We start from the raw sequence: 12,398 nt of genomic DNA, 5'->3' as shown, positions 1-12,398 counted from the left end.
GCTCATTTTGACTTCATTGGAGAATTTGGACTTGCACTTTACTGTAACTGTTGTTTCCATTGTTTTATATTACTCTTTCTTTGTTTTTATCTACATTCGGTAGGAATCCCAGAAGAAGCTCCGGTTTGAAAATGATCGACTCGGAAATATGCTATTCATATAGCTTTACATACAGTAGCCTGTTAAGTCTTCTGATAATCTCTTGGGATTTAAACGTGATCGATAGTTTTGAAGGGCTAGTAATTTTATGGAAATGAAAAGACAAGAAAAAAAAATATAAAAATCAAAGAACGGTCATTAATAACATTTAGGACAGTACAGATATGCTGATATAGTAACTAAGACTGTGCTTTTTCCATGTAATTCAAACGCAGTTTTCAGTAAAAGTCTTTTTGTCAATAAAATACTTCGGGAGGAATAAGATGAGTAAATATTGAACAAGACTATCTCGGTGAGTTAAAAATACGTTTTTGACCCAGAATTTGAGCAACAAAAATGTTTTGGCTGCAAAATGTTCAGAAAAATTGTCTTATTGACATATTCAAAATCGGCCAAAATCAGCGTACCGAAATACCCCGTTTTTCAGGAAAAACGGGCAAAAAGGGAGGAAAATCTTGAACGCAAGTTTCAGCAATATTTTCTGGATTAGAAGGTTATGTTCTATTAATTCAAGCTCGGGAAGACCGAAAAAGATATTGTTCTCTGCTTTCCCTCAGGAGTGCTGCTAAGTTTCTATTTTAATTTGGGGCATTCTTGAGAACGTCAGTTTTGACCTTTAGGTAAAACAAAAACAATATTAGAATGCTATAACGTAGAATAGCAAGTAGCAAAATTTACAAAAACAATCCTCCAAACCTGAAAGAATTCATTATAAATTTCCTGTTGGATGTAAAACACAGTTTGCATTCTTGAATCTAAATTTGTCTACCATCTTCCGTGAGGAAAATCATCCCGAAATGAAATCGAAGTGGGCAAACTGACACCTGTTTCTATCGGTATCCCTAAGATATTCGGTTGCCATGTTCTGATTGTTGATCCAACCCTGAAGCTGTCAAGAGTAGTACGAATTTCCGATAGAATTTTTCACGATAGAGCTATGATGAACTAATAATATTACAAAGAAAACAGGAAAAGACTTCAGGTCAGTACAACGCACTTATTTCTTTGTTACTAGCTGTTGGGGTGGCGCTTCGCGCCCCCCCAAGCCCCCCGTGTGCGCAAGTCGTTACGCGCCATATTAGTTACACGCCATTGTAGTTGTGTCCCTGTGTCCCACCTGTGAATATAGATAGATATATATATATATTTTTAGCTACGTAAAACTTGCGAATGTACAACATTCTTGGCTGTCCCATTGTCTGTGCATATAAATAGATTGTCAGGTTTACCGGCTCTTGAACATGCAACATATAATTGTCCATGGTAAAAACAATCTGTATTCAGATCTATACCTCATTATTCTAATGATTATCCTTGAGCTTTGTTGATGGTGATTGCTAATCGAACATTCCCTGTGTCCCAGTCGTCATTTATATATCCCCCTGTGCCCCCCAGCGTCCCCGTTGTTGTTGTTTCCCTGTGTCCCGGTCGTCATTTGTGTCCCGATGTCCCAGTCTGTAATTTCTCTTTGAGTGTCGCGGTCGTCATTTATATTCCCTGTGTCCCGGTGTCCCAGTCGTCATTTTTGTCCCGGTTGTCATTTGTGTTCCGGTGTCCCAGTCTGTGTCATTTATATTCCCTGTGTCCCGGTCGTCATTTCTGTCCCGGTGCCTTGTTGATGGTGATTGCTAATCGAACATTCCTTGTGTCCCGGTCGCTTTCTCTTTGAATGTCCCGGTCGTCATTTATATTCCCTATGTCCCGGTGTCCCGGTCGTCATTTGTGTCCCGATGTCCCGGTGTGTAATTTCGTCAATCAACAAACATGACGTCAGTCGACACACAAACATGACGTCACTCGACACACAGACAACTTATTTATATATATATATATACTAGCTGTTGGGGTGGCGCTTCGCGCCACCCCAACACCTAATTGGGGGGGGGGGGGGGGCGCTTCGCCCCCCCCCCCAAGCCCCCCCGCGCGCGTAAGTCGTTACGCGCCATATTAGTTACGTGCCATTGTAGTTGTGTCCCTATGTCCCACCTGTGAATATAGATAGATATATTATATGTATGTTTTTAACTACGTAAAACTTGCGAATATACAACATTCTTTGCTGTCCCATTGTCTGTGCATATAAATAGATTGTCAGGTTTACCGACTCTTGAACATGCAACATATAATGGTCCATGGGAAAACAATCCGTATTCAGATCTATACCTCATGATTCTAATGATTGCCCTTGAGCTTTGTTGATGGTGATTGCTAATCGACCATTCCCTGTCCCGGTGTCCCGGTCGTCATTTATATCCCCCTGTGCCCCCCGGCGTCCCCGTTGTAGTTGTGTCCCTGTGTCCCGGTCGTCATTTATATTTTTTACTTATGTCCTGGTCATTATGGCTTATGTATGGTCATTTATATTCCCTGTGTCCCGGTCGTCATTTGTATCCCGGTGTCCCGGTCTGTATATACATTCGTTTTTTAGTTTTGTTTTTCTCCTTTATTTTTTTCCTTTTTTATTTTTTTTTCTTTTTTAGTTTATTTAGATTTTTAATTTTTTAGTTTTTTTATTAGTTTTTAGTTTTTTTTTCTTTTTAGTTTTTTTGTAGTTTTTACCTTCTTTTTAGTTTTTTTAGTTTTTTTTTTTTACTTATGTCCTGGTCGTCATTTATACTCCCTGTGTCCCGGTGCTTTGTTGATTGCTAATCGAACATTCCTTTTGTTCGCTTTCTCTTTGAGTGTCGTCATTTATTTTTTCTTTTTTAGTTCTTACCTTTTTTAGTTTTTTTTTAGATTTTTAGATGAAATTTTTTTTTAGTTTTTTTCCTTTTTTTCTTTTTAGTATTTTATTGGTTTTTACCTTTTTTTTAGCTTTTTCAGTTTTTTTTTCGTTTTTTCTTTTTACTTTTTTTTTAGTTTTTATCTTTTTTATTTTTTTTATTTTTATTCTTAATTTTATTAGTTTTCTTTTTCTCTTCTATTTTTCCGTTTTTTCCTTTTTTTAGTTTTTTTTTAGTTTTTAGTTTTTTTAGTTTTTTACCTTTTTTTAGTTTTTTAGTTTTTTTAGTTTTTTAGCCTTTTTATTTTTTTTTTATTAGTTTTTAGTTTTTTTTGTAGTTTTTGCCTTTTTTTTAGTTTTTTCAGTTTTTGTTTTAGTTTTTAGTTTTTTACCTTTTTTAGCCTAACCAGGATTTGAACCTTGGACCTTCATTCTCCGTTCTGACACCCTCTCTCACCGAGTGACTACTCCAGCATGTTCATTTTGGTGTTTTAAATGGTATATTATTAACCAAATTAATGTGTTTTACAATATACTAAGCATCGTCATAACAAAAATGACGACAACTAATTTCATGACGTCAGCCGACACAGAAATATGACGTCACCTGATCCACAGATCCACAGACAGACAACTTATTTTTATATATATAGAAGATATATATATATATATATATATATATATATATATATATATATATATATATATATATATATATATATATATATATATATATATATATATATATATATATAGATGTCCTGGTGTCCCGGTCGTCATTTGTGTCCCGGTGTGTCATTTCGTCAATCTACAAACATGACGTCAGTCGACACACAAACATGACGTCACTCGACACACACACACACACACACACACACAGACAACTTATTTTTATAAATATAGATTTAAGACGCAACCAAAGCAAAGCGTCATTTGATTTGGGAGGCAAGTCCCATCACCTCTTGGAATCGTAATTGGTACTTATTATGCTGGAACAAGTCTCCAGACCTTCATTGTAGGATCTTCAGGCATTTAATTTTTGCCCACTTTTTCATACTTTACACAACTTAATTTTGATTAAAATGCTATTGAATAAAACAAAAATTTGGCATAATAACATTGGTTATTGAGATCATAATGGTCTAAAGAAACGTTGAGGTAGCTTTTTCCTGGCTAAGTCCATCGAAGGCTATCAGGGTCACATTTACAGTTATAGGGAATCAGTTTGAGAAGACTTTCAGGAGCAGGCGGCATATCAGTCTTAATGGGTATATAACTGTTTGCCAGAAGTTTCCAGTCAAAGTCTTCACACTTCCAGCCTTCAGACTTTCAGACAGAAAAGGTTCTGGCCCCATATTTCAAGCGATTCTGCATGTGCTATTAAGCGAAGTTTTCTGAAAATTTTTATGTGCATTTCAGTGCGAATATTGCACAAATTAAGATTCCGATTTTTCATTCCCCTATGACCCCGCTTTGGCCCCCAACCCATGCACTGGTTGGCCCCCAACCTCCCATTGCACTTCCTGGCTGAAGGGCCAAGAAACGGAGATCAGCACCGCCGGTAGAACTGTAAAGTCTAATGACATACTCTTTACTTTTTTTTTACTTTATGACCCCGCTTTGAGTGGAAATGCAGTAGTGAATGATGAGTTTTTTTCGATTCCAATGTCGTTATCGGTCTCCCTGGACTTGAATTAATTGGAAAAGACCTTTCAATCTAAAAAGATACTACAAAAACTTAAATTCGAAATTTCCCCCCTCTTTCCCCTGGAAAGGTTATATTTCTGAACTGGCGATTTCAAGAGATTTGCAATTTCTTATGCAATTTGGTGTTCATTTGTGTGTAAATCCTGAGCAGATTATAACTCTAATTTCTCAGTCCCCTGTGCCCTAACTAAGGGTAGAAATGGGGTACTAGGCTTTTTAATTCAAAGTCTCCCCAGACTTGAATGAATAGGAAACGACCATTTTAATCCAGAAAATATTGCAGAACTATAGATTCGAGATTCCCTCCTTTTTTTCTTTCGGATATGTTAGTGAGTGAAAGTTCTGATTATTTTGATGCCAAAAACATTTTTGATGCTGAAATTCAAATGTTTGGCCATTTTTTCCATCGCTTTACTGGACTAAATTTTTTTATTTGATCAAAGTACGACAAATCTGAATAATGAACAATATCATTATTCTTTATTTTCTTTTTTTTCAGTACTCGTGTACTCTTCTACAATTATATATACATTATATTTTTCTTCAATTATATATATATATATATATATATATATATATATATATATATATATATATATATATATATATATATATATATATATATATATATATATATATATATATATATATATATATATATATATATATATATATATATATATATATATATATATATATATATAGGACTTCGTTATCATGTCCCGGCACGGCTTTTTGGCAGGCTTTTATATATGGATTTTCATTATCACTTGTCAAAAGAAAAAGCGAGCCTCTTCTTGATGTTTAACCACCATGGGAAAAATACGAGTTACTCCCTAAAGTTGTGACGTATTTGGAAAAAAATGCCGTGATTGCCAGTTTAATATGCATACAGTGATATTTCTTGCTTAAAGTTTTAATAATACCTTATTTATTAAAGTGGAACAAGTGAAAAGTTTTAAAATGTTTTTTTTTTTAATAAAGTGAAAATTTTGTTCCGGTCTTGAGATGGCATGAGGGTTGTCAGCCCTATCGTGCCAATTTTCGCTCGTTTTGAGTTCGACTCGGTTATTTAGTGTAATTTCTTTTCGTTTAGGGTTTCCTTCATCTATTGATGGTAATTTGCGGTAGTTTTACGCTTGGAAGATTATTTGACTTTATTTCTACTCTTTTATGGTTTAATGGAGCTCTTTACTTTTCTTTGGAAAACTTTTGGAAACCTTTGATTTAGTTTTAAAGCAACACTTAGTTTTACAGAATAATGGGCCAACTACGTAATTTTTAGGGGTCGCATACCCAATATCCATAGAAACATAGTTACCGGACCATTCTACTATGCTGAAATAAATAAACATGGATATAGCACCTTTTGATTTAGTTTGAATTTTTCCTTAATATTGTAAATGCAGTAGTGTGGTTGTAATGATAGTAGTGGTAGCAGCAGTGCTGGTGGTAGTGATCATAGTAGTAGTAGCATGCTTTTTGATCATCTTCCTTATCATTTCTTGAAAGTTTCAAATTAATATACCCAGTCGTTCCTCAGTTATATTCTTTTGACAACCCATATGCATATAAACTGTTTTAATTTAGCTCTAAACTCCCCTCAACAACCTCTGAAAGGCTCGCCTGAATACCCTTTGTCTTTTTGGAAAGTAAAGTTCAAACATGAATACCTTTCTCAATAACATATTCTATATGTAAGCAATGTAAGAATTGCCTAACTTACAGCCCTTGCCCTGAGACTTTGGGGAGGTTGACATTCCCAAAGAAATATTTACTGGACCTTTCAAGAATGTTGAACAAAATAGCTCTCTTAAAATTTTAATCAAATGTGTTTTGAAGAATGATAGGCAAAGAAATACTACCAATCTATATATATAAAAATAAGTTGTCTGTGTATAAATAAGTTGAGGTTCCCGACCGGGAACCTCAAAGAGAAATTACAGACTGGGAAACCCGGACACAAATCACGACCGGGATACAGGGAATATAAATGACGACCGGGACAATCAAAGAGAAATTACAAACTGGGACACCGGGACACAAATGACGACCGGGACACAGGGAATATAAATGACGACCCGGACACAGGGACACGTCATTAGAATAATGACGTATAGATCTGAATACGGATTGTTTTTCCCATGGACAATTATTTGTTGCATGTTCAAGAGTCAGTAAACCTGACAATCTATTTATATGCAATATATATATATAAATATATAATATATATATATATATATATATATATATATATATATATATATATATATATATATATATATATATATATATATATATATATATATCTATTCACAGGTGGGACTCAGGGACACAACTATAATGGCGCGCCAAGCGCCCCACTAACTAGGTGTTGGGGTGGCGCGAAGCGCCACCCCAACAGCTAGTAAGTTTATAACTCTGTTAAATTTTAACCCTCTTAGGAGGGCTGTATTAAATGAGATAATGATTTATCTTATTTACCCAGGATAAACATTACCCTATTTATCCAGGATTTTATTTATCCTGTTTATACAGGATAAATATGAATCAATATCTGTATGTTATTCTAGAAACTCCTTGATTCTTAAAAAAGGCACTAGAACTTCCGACTTCCCATTAAATGAGCATCGCCTGATGTCTATACGACCATCCGTTCTATAAAAAACTTATATGCCCCAAGGCATAACTTACAACCCTTGCCCCTGTGCTCGGGGGGTTGTGTCTACCCTGAAGGCATTGTTATATACTCTTTGGACTATTGTGAACAAAATGCCTCTTTCACAATTTCGACCAGATACGTTTGGGGAAAAGAAGGTGTAAGGGAAGGGAGAACCAGTTGCCCTCCATCACTTGTGACTCTTAGATGGGAACTAGAGCTTTACATTTCCGATCAAAAGAGCCACCTCTAAAGTTCACATAACTACCCATTCCTTAAGAATCTCACTTGCCCTGCTCTGTAGCTTACAACCCCTGCCCCCAGACTCTGTGGGCTGTGTCAACCTCGAAGACCTTGTTATGTGATCTTTCAACTAGTTTTTGAACAAATGGTCAGCTCAAAATAAATATAGGACGTATTTGGGGAAAATAGGACGTGAAAAGAAGAGGTTAGTTGCCCTTCGGTCACTTTGTCTTTAAAACAGGCACTGGAACTTCTCATTTGGAATCCAATGAGTCTCCTGTGAAGTTTATGCTCCCACCATTTCAGGTGAGAGAAAAAACTTTTAACTTTTACAGTGAGAGAAGAAGGCAAGACCCAACCACCTACCTGTTTGTAGAGATTTTTGTTCGTATTAATCTTGCTTTGCATGTTCAACTTTTAATTTCACTCATTTTAAGATTTATTTGTTTCATTTATATTAGAACTGATTGTATTTTTATTTTCTGTGATTGTTTGTTTGCTTTCTGTTCGTTTTGGGTTTCATTTATTCTTTGATGGTAATTTCTGATCGTTTTGAGTTTGAGTTATTGTAGGTTTCGATTTCTTCTGATCATAAGTTTAATATGGCCTTTACTTTTCTTTAGAAAACTTCTTTTTTTGATTACTTTCAAGTTTTCCAAAATTTGCTATTGCAAAATAATGTTTTATTCCAAAAAAAAATTATAGTTAGGTGAGAATTAAATAAACATTAAACTGAATATTTGATATATAATGATATTAATTGCGGATAACTCGCCAGCTCAATATTTTGTTTCACTCAGGACTGAATTTAAAGCTATGGTGCTTCTAGGCCCAAGCATTTTAGCCGCTTTGTTTTTGCAAGATTTTCGGGGAAACCCTCAAAACTCTGAGAATAGTGAAAGCCGCAGGGTCTAGTAGGCCTATTGGTAAATCCTGGTCTGGTGTCACTACAACTTCCATTTCATTTTCAACGTTGTAATAAGTACGAAAGAAAATATTTCTAATATAATTCGTTTTAGTAAAGCTCAAGAAGGAGAAAGCTCAGGAAGAAGAATAAATTAGTGCCTGTACATTAAGGAATTAACTGGTTTAGCAGATTATTCGTGTCGTTTTCGCTAGTGCCTTGAATAAAATACCGTGGGACAAATATTATAACAATAGCGTAATTTGGTTTGTGATGTTTATTATAAAAGACTACAAAAGCCATTTCGGAATAAATAATTCCGATTTCAATTAGGTTTTTTTTCAAATTTCATTTAAGTTTTTTTATTTTTCTAATTGCAATCAAATATTTATTTATTTAAACATACTGCGTAAAGCAAAGTGCTTATCGCTTAAAATTTCTGCTAGATTTTGTTTTTTCTGTTACTTACACTATTTCATTTAAGGTATTTCTGAGGTTTCGTGGATACAGCAACATGACAAAGAGGCTTCAAGGTGAGACTTCTGGTGCATTCCGCTTTGAAATGCACTGTGTGTATCGAGGATATGTAATCATGTACCTGTATTTTAACGAAAAAGATTTTGAATCTGACAAGGTAAAATTTGTTCTCCTCTTACTTTTCTATGAATCGATTTTTTTTTATTTCGGTAATATGTTGTGCTTCAACTGCTTTTAAACAAAAAATGAGCTTCTAATAACATTTTCAACAATAAAGTGACTTGCGTTTCATTAAGGTGGGAAGCTAACACAAAGGAGAAAACATGCTTGTGACTCTGAACCGTGAATGGGAATGAGAGGTATAGGAGGTGGCAATAAAGAACATATGTTTGTGATATTGTCAGCTGAGTGAACGTGTCCAAAAACACGCATTCTATTCTATGCCTTTTAATGTTTACTTGTTACTTAATGTTACTTTTGTTACTTTTCTGCACCAATCTTGCTCCACGCTCTTACAAATCCATCTCTTTAGTGTCGCTTCTGAGCAGCTTAGAGAAATAAGGATGAAACGCTCCAGTTTGTAGCATGTCAGTGATGCCCTTGCATTAGCTGTATTATTTTCCATTTAATCACCTGTGATTAAAAAGTACCCTAGAGCCCATATCAGAGTAATTCGATTTTCATTACATGCTACTTTGTTTAATGCTTTATAACATTCCAACTCACTTTTTGCCCACTCTTCATGTTTTCAACAGCCTTGAGGCATACCTGGTTATCAATGAAAATATAATGCACATCCCCTAAGGTCTCTTAGTTACTTCTTCAATTCTAAATATTTCAGCCTGGAAGACTGTAGCAAATTCTAATTTCAACATTATGTATTATTAATTAAGCTAGATTACTGAAAACAATAATGGCCGTGATTGTAATTAGTCACCAAAACCTTTTTGTATATTAGTACCTTATTCTGATTTTTAATTTTTCACTTCCTAACTATCAGCCCAGACGGGCTAATAAACTCACATTTTCCATGATTTTTAATAGTGTAATTAAATTTGACCAAACAAATATGCAAAATATGCTTTAAACAAAAATCACTTATATTTTCTTTAGTTAAAGTCCAAAGCTTATGTTTTGTTCTTAATACGAGGAAGGCGCGCGTCTAATGCGCACACGAAACAGTCTGAGTAAAATACTAATCTGGGTTGCATCGGAAGCTAGCAACCTGTTAAGAGACGATCCCATCCCATACTTAGAAATAAAACAGCGACTAACTTTTGAAACAGTGTCAGATCAAAACAAAAAGCGTACTATTTTTATTACAGTCCCCGTGGGAGGGGCTACAAGTTAAATGACTGTCCTGTGGTGGCGCAGTGGATCTGACCTTAGCTTGGTAATACGTGACCCAGAGATCGAATCATGCTGCAGGAATGCACAGCAGGGCCGACGCAGGGACCTTAGTAGTCAAGAAGCGTCGTTAATCTGATATAATAATGCTCCTGGAGAGGTGTACAGGTTCGTTCCCCACTGTCGTGAGGAATAGCAACAGTCCTGTGGTGGCGCAGTGGGTTTGACCTTAGCTTGGTAATACGGGATCCAGAGATTGAATCATGCTGCAGGAATGCACTGCAGGGCCGACGCAGGGACCTTAGTAGTCAAGAAGCGTCGTTAATCCAATACAAAAAGCGTACTATTAAAACTATCTTGTCCAAAACTCCTATAAGGGTAACCTACAGTAGCTTAAACAACAAGGAAAATTTATTGGCCTGAAAAAATATATAAGTGGATGTAGTCACGATATTTCGCATCGACAGTATGTTTATTCTGTTTGTTTGTTTTTTCGTTTTTTCCTCAGCAGCTAGTGCTGGAACATAATAGAAATCTGTTAAACGACTCATTTTAAAGGAAATTGTCGTATTTAGAAACCTTCTGTATTTAAAAAATAGTTTTTAGCAAAAACATATTTTTTTTTTAGAAAAAATTTTTAGAAAATTTTCATCTACAAGATTGATTATTGACGTCATAATCGTAGGTAGTAACCGTATATGACGTGAAAAGTGAATGCAATATTGTTATGTTAGCTAAACTAAAAATATGATAAATTATTATATAAGCACGGGTTAGTTACATTCTTAGTCAGTAACTAATTACTGTTTCACCTGAAGGAGCTAAACAGAAGAGAAACAGGTTTTAACCATACATGACATAAGAAATGAATACAATATCATGATATTTATACAATAGAAACTATAGCTCATAGTAACTGAAGTATTATGCATTATCCAGGTTGCAGTGGTAGCTAGCAACCTAGTAAGAGATTTATCAAACAGTTCGTGGTAACGAACTGTAGTAAGGAGCGACCCGGCTCAATAGTAACCAAAACTCTAAAAAATGGAATTTTGATATCAATAGCTACATCAAAAGAATCGCATTTTAATTATGATTTTAAATATATAAGTTTCATCAAGTTTAGTCTTACCCAGCAAAAGTTACGAGCCTGAGAAAATTTGCATTATTTAAGAAAATAGGGGGAAACACCCCCTAAAAGTTGTAGAATCTTAACGAAAATATGACCATCAGATTCAGCGTAACAGAGAACCTAACTGTAGAAGTTTCAAGCTCCTATCTAAAAAAATGTGGAATTTTGTATTTTTGGCCAGAAGACAAATCACGGGTGCGTGTTTATTTGTTTGTTTTTTGTTTTTTTTCCCAGGGGTCATCGTATCGACCAAATGGTCCTAGAATGTCGCAAGAGGGCTCATTCTAACGGAATAGAAAAGTTCTAGTGCCCTTTTTAAGTGACCCAAAAAATTGGTGGGCATCTAGGCCCCCTCCCACAATAATTTTTCTCCCAAAGTCAACGGATCAAAATTTTGAGATAGCCATTTTGTTCAGCATAGTCGAAAACCATAATAACTATGTCTTTGGGGATGACTCACTCCCTCACAATCCCTGGGGGAGGGGCTGCAAGTTACAAACTTTGACCAGTGTTTACATATAGTAATGGTTATTTGGAAGTGTACAGACGTTTTCAGGGGGATTTTATTTTGTTTGGGGGTGGGGCTGAGGGGAGGGGGCTATGTTGGAGGATCTTTCCTTGGAGGAATCTGTCATGGGGGAAGAAAAATTCAATGAAAACGGCGCAGGATTTTCTAGCATTACTATAAGAAAACAATGAAAAATAAACATGAAAACGTTTTTTCAAATGAAAGGAAGGAGTAGCATTGAAACTTAAAACGAACAGAGATTATGACGCATATGAGGAGTTCTAAAAATACTTTAGCATAAAGAGCGAGGTATTTAGGAGGAGATAAATTCCTCGCTCTTTGTGCTAAAGTATTTTTAGTAATTTCAACTATTTATTCTACGGCCTTTCTGATTCAGGAGTCATTCTTAAGAATTGGGACAAAACTTACGATTTAGTGTAAAGAGCGAGGTATTAACGAGGGTACAAACCCCCTCGTATACATAATAAAAATATAAGATTATGAAAGTTTGTTACGTAAGTTAACTCTTAAGTTACGTAT

The 12,398-nt window shown here is 35.2% G+C and overlaps 1 protein-coding gene across 1 annotated transcript in view; it reads left to right on the top strand.

Moving 5' to 3' along the window:
• Positions 1-12,398, top strand: part of LOC136039343 (vitellogenin-1-like) — a 105,088-nt gene that overhangs the window by 68,741 nt on the left and 23,949 nt on the right. The window contains exon 14 of the mRNA XM_065722993.1: positions 8,879-9,028. Within this exon, the coding sequence (XP_065579065.1) occupies positions 8,879-9,028 (150 nt within the window). The remainder of the gene's footprint in view (positions 1-8,878; positions 9,029-12,398) is intronic.

The sequence above is a fragment of the Artemia franciscana genome, chromosome 2 (assembly GCF_032884065.1).
Source record: "Artemia franciscana chromosome 2, ASM3288406v1, whole genome shotgun sequence".
NCBI classification, from domain to species: domain Eukaryota; kingdom Metazoa; phylum Arthropoda; class Branchiopoda; order Anostraca; family Artemiidae; genus Artemia; species Artemia franciscana.
This window is presented reverse-complemented; position numbering and strand designations above follow the sequence as displayed.